Raw genomic sequence first — 5000 nt, 5'->3', positions numbered from 1 at the left:
CGTGTGTTCCGACCGTAGGACCCCAACGAAGACACGGAGTGGAATGATATCTTGAGGAAGAAGGGCATCCTGCCGCCGAAGGAGACAGCGAAAGATGAGGAGGAGGAGGAGGAACAGCTGTTACAGCAACAATCCGTCGGTGGGTTCTCTCTCACACACACACACACACACACACACACACACACACCCTTAAACAACGTACATCACCCAGGCACACACAGGAATCCCATGTAATCTGAGAATGTCTATTGAGGTGAAGGCTGTGTGTATATTATGGAAATAGTGTAAGATAAACGCTTGTGTTTCGTGTTGGTGGAGATGTCACCTCACTGTAGTAGTATTCTGTGTGTTATATGTGGGATTATGCGATCTGTGAGAAATTGCACTCTCTAAGTGTGTGTGTGTGTGTGTGTGTGTGTGTGTGTGTTACAGTGAAGACCTATGAGAGCATGACTCTGGAGGAACTGGAGGAGAATGAAGATGAATTCAGTGATGATGACGAGGCCGCTATAGAGATGTATAGGTGAGTCCCGTTGCTATAGAGATGTATAGGTGAGTCCTGTTGCTATAGAGATATAAGGTGAGTCTTGTTGCCATAGAGATGTGCAGGTTTGCCTTGTTGTCATCAGCCATGTTTCCACTATGGGCCCAAATCCAGGCGAGCTAAAGCTGCGTGTCCACTTTCACTTCCGGGCCTTAGATCTCACTGGGCCGATAGCCTTAGATAACCTTAGCTCACACTGGGCCGATTGCCTTAGCTTCACTGGGCCGATAGCCTTAGCTTCACTGGGCCCATAGCCTTAGCTTCACTGGGCCGATAGCCTTAGCTTCACTGGGCCGATAGCCTTAGCTTCACTGGGCCGATAGCCTTAGCTTCACTGGGCCGATAGCCTTAGCTTCACTGGGGCGATAGCCTTAGCTTCACTGGGCCCATAGCCTTAGCTCTCACACTGGGGCGATAGCCTTAGATCATACTGGGCCGATAGCCTTAGCTTCACTGGGCCCATAGCCTTAGCTCTCTCACTGGGCCGATAGCCTTAGCTTCACTGGGCCCATAGCCTTAGCTTCACTGGGCCGATAGCCTTAGCTTCACTGGGGCGATAGCCTTAGCTTCACTGGGCCTTAGCTTCACTGGGCCCATAGCCTTAGCTCTCTCACTGGGCCGATAGCCTTAGCTTCACTGGGCCCATAGCCTTAGCTTCACTGGGCCGATAGCCTTAGCTCACACTGGGCCCATAGCCTTAGCTCACACTGGGCCGATAGCCTTAGCTTCACTGGGGCGATCGCCTTAGCTTCACACTGGGCCGATAGCCTTAGCTCACACTGTGCCGATAATGGAACCACGGCTATAGAGATGCACAAGAAGCATTGTGTAGTTCAGAGGCTTCTTCCTGAGAGAAACAGCGCCCTCTGGTGGCTGTGTGAGAGTGTGGCATAGAGTATAAACACTACTCTGAGGTGGAACCAAAAAAAAAACATGTTTGATGTTATAGTTTGGATTCAACAAGCTCACTCTCCCTCTGTCCCCCCCCTCCTCTGTCTCCTCCTCCTCCCCTCTGTCTCTCTCTCGCTCTCTGTCCCCCCCTCCTCTGTCTCTCTCTCGCTCTCTGTCCCCCGTCCCCCCTCTCTCTCCTCCTCTCCTCCTCTCCTCCTCCGCTCTGCAGGCAGCAGAGGCTGGCGCAGTGGAAGGCTAACGAGCTGAAGAACGTGTTTGGGGAGGTGAAGGAGATCTCGGGGCAGGACTACATCCAGGAGGTCAACAAGGCAGGGGAGGACATCTGGGTGGTGCTGCACCTCTACAAGCAGGGGTGAGTACGTGTGTGTGTGTGTGTGTGTGCGTGTGTGTATTGGCAAAGCAGGGGTGAGGAGTACGACCTGTCTGTCTGTCTAATGGATAATGGAGTTCCATTAACGTCATGTAAACTGTGGTGACATTTAGTGCTTTATGTGTGTGTGTGTGTGTGTGTGTGTGTGTGTGTGTGTGTGTGTGTGTGTGTGTGTGTGTGTGTGTGTCTGTCTTTCTGCTTGGTGTGTGTCTGTATCTGTGTGTGTGTGTGTGTGTTTGTGTCTATCTGTGTGTGTGTGTGTGTGTCTGTCTATCTGTGTGTGTGTGTCTGTATCTGTGTGTGTGTGTGTATTGTCTGTATTGTCTTTTCTTTTTTTTTTATCCATTCACACAACACCTATTTGACTAAGCTTGTGTCTGATTGGCTGTTTAGAAAAGCCTTTATTGTCCTACAACGATATCTGCATGTCCAGTTGTGTGTGCATGTGTTTCTGCCCTGCACTCTGTATATTTACCCTCCATTTCTGCCCTGCACTCTGTATATTTACCCTCCATTTCTGCCCTGCACTCTGTATATTTACCCTCCATTTCTGCCCTGCACTCTGTATATTTACCCTCCATTTTTGCCCTGCACTCTGTATATTTTCCTTCAATTTCTGCCCTGCACTCTGTATATTTACCTTCAATTTCTACCCTGCAAACTGTAGATTTACCTGCTTTTTTGTCCTTGGCCAATCACATCCCCAACACACACACCCTTACTCACACACACACACACACACACACACACACACACACACACACACACACACACACTCTCACACACACACTCTCACACACATACCCTTACTCACTCACACACACTCTCACACACACACACACACACACTCTCACACACACACCCTTACTCACTCACACACACTCACACACACACACACACACACACTCTCACACACACACCCTTACTCACTCACACACACTCTCACACACACACAGACACACTCTCACACACACACCCTTACTCACTCACACACACTCTCACACACACACAGACACACTCTCACACACACACCCTTACTCACTCACACACACTCTCACACACACACAGACACACTCTCACACACACACCCTTACTCACTCACACACACTCTCACACACACACAGACACACTCACACACACACCCTTACTCACTCACACACACTCTCACACACACACCCTTACTCACTCACACACATACCCTTACTCACACACAGACACAGCTGGTGTTACTATGACAACACAGACACAGCTGGTGTTTTTAAACCACAGACACAGCTGGTGTTTTTAAACCACAGACACAGCTGGTGTTGCTATGACAACACATACACAGACACAGCTGGTGTTATTAAACCACAGACACAGCTGGTGTTACTATGACAACATGGACACAGACACAGCTGGTGTTATTAAACCAGACACAGCTGGTGTTACTATGACAACATGGACACAGACACTCCTGGGCCCCGTTCCTCGTACCTCGCTAACTGAGTTACCAAGATCATTTTCAGGATAAGATTACATAAGTCAGCCTTTTCGGTTCCACTAAGCAACTTTGGCTAAATCACCATAGCAACACATCAATAAACTTGAACCTGCTCCAGCGCAGGCTAATTTAAGTGAGCTGGATAAGCTTGCCACTCCCCTGGAAAACAAATGGCTGAGATCCCATTGATGAAGGAGCGATATTAGTTAGATTAGCGTTTTATAGGGAGAGAGTTCTTCGAGAAGATCCGTTATCACATCATGATGACTTCTTATATGAGCGCCATCGATTCTGCCGACAAGGAATCATTTGTTTACAAGACCCTCTCGAGCCATTTATTGCGAACGCCGCAGCCGAGCATTGACTGTATCACAGACTGTATGCATAGCCTTGCGAGTGGTACATTTTTTACATTTGCATGTTTACAGATAATACTCTTGCTTCTGTTTACTGATGATGCTCTTGCTTTTGTTTACTGATGATACTCTTGCTTCTGTTTACTGATGATACTCTTGCTGACACTACCCCTGCACACAACACACACACAGAACACACACTACCCTGCACACACACACACACACACACACTCTACCCTGCACACAACACACACACACACACACACACACTACCCCTGCATACAACACACACACTACCCCTGCACACAACACACACTACCCCTGCACACACACACACACACACACACACTACCCCTGGTCATCATGTTCTACCCCTGTTTCACGTCACTCTACTCAAGATCTCTGTCATCCTCTTCCCAGAATCCCTCTGTGCACGCTGATCAACCAGCACCTGTCCTCCTTGGCCCGGAAGTTTCCGCAGACCAAGTTCCTGAAGTCCATCTCCACCACCTGCATCCCCAACTACCCCGACCGCAACCTGCCCACCGTCTTCGTCTATCGCCACGGCGACATGAAGGCCCAGTTCATCGGCCCGCTCGTGTTTGGGGGCATGAACCTCAAAGCTGACGGTGAGAGAGACACAGAGAGACACAGAGAGACACAGAGAGACACAGAGAGACACACAGAGACACAGAGACAGACACACACAGATAGAGAGACACACACAGAGACACACACACAGACAGACAGACACAGAGAGGGGGGGGGGGGGGGGGACGGACGGACGGACGGACACCCACCCAATCACAAAGGTGCCATTGCCTTAACACAGGGAGCTGTACAGAGAGAGACACACACACAGGCATTCACTTTTTTACACCCGATATACTCAGAACTCAACTAGATATTGTATTGTTCTGTATTCAAGGATGATGGTAGCCTAAATGTGTGTGTGTGTGTGTGTGTGTGTGTGTGTGTGTGTGTGTGTGTGTGTGTGTGTGTGTGTGTGTGTGTGTGTGTGTGTCCTGCAGAGCTGGAGTGGAAGCTATCAGAGTCAGGGGCCCTGAAGACAGAACTGGAGGAGAACCCACACAAGCAGATCCAGGACAAACTCATGACGTCCATACGCTGTTCCATGCCCACCAAACGAGACAGCGACGAGTCAGACGACGACTAACACACACACACACACACACACACCAGACGCACACACACACGCACACACACACACACGCACACTCTCATGACGTCTATACGAGACAACGTGTCCGACAGCGATTAACACACACGTGTGCATGCTAGAATCGGTTTTGTATGAATCCCCATAATGTCTGT

The 5000-nt window shown here is 49.4% G+C and overlaps 1 protein-coding gene across 1 annotated transcript in view; it reads left to right on the top strand.

Annotated features, from left to right (window-relative positions):
• The window catches only part of pdcl3 (phosducin-like 3), a 5525-nt gene that overhangs the window by 498 nt on the left and 27 nt on the right, over positions 1 to 5000 (top strand). Inside the window, exons 2-6 of the mRNA XM_031580613.2 lie at positions 19 to 139; positions 433 to 523; positions 1665 to 1808; positions 4086 to 4294; positions 4697 to 5000. The exon at positions 4697 to 5000 is cut by the window's right edge and continues 27 nt beyond it. Of these exons, the coding sequence (XP_031436473.1) occupies positions 19 to 139; positions 433 to 523; positions 1665 to 1808; positions 4086 to 4294; positions 4697 to 4842 (711 nt within the window). The 3' untranslated portion in view covers positions 4843 to 5000. The remainder of the gene's footprint in view (positions 1 to 18; positions 140 to 432; positions 524 to 1664; positions 1809 to 4085; positions 4295 to 4696) is intronic.

Source organism: Clupea harengus, chromosome 2 (genome assembly GCF_900700415.2).
Source record: "Clupea harengus chromosome 2, Ch_v2.0.2, whole genome shotgun sequence".
Taxonomy (NCBI): Eukaryota; Metazoa; Chordata; class Actinopteri; order Clupeiformes; family Clupeidae; genus Clupea; species Clupea harengus.
Note: the sequence above shows the minus strand (reverse complement) of the source record. Positions and strands in the feature narration are given on the sequence as shown.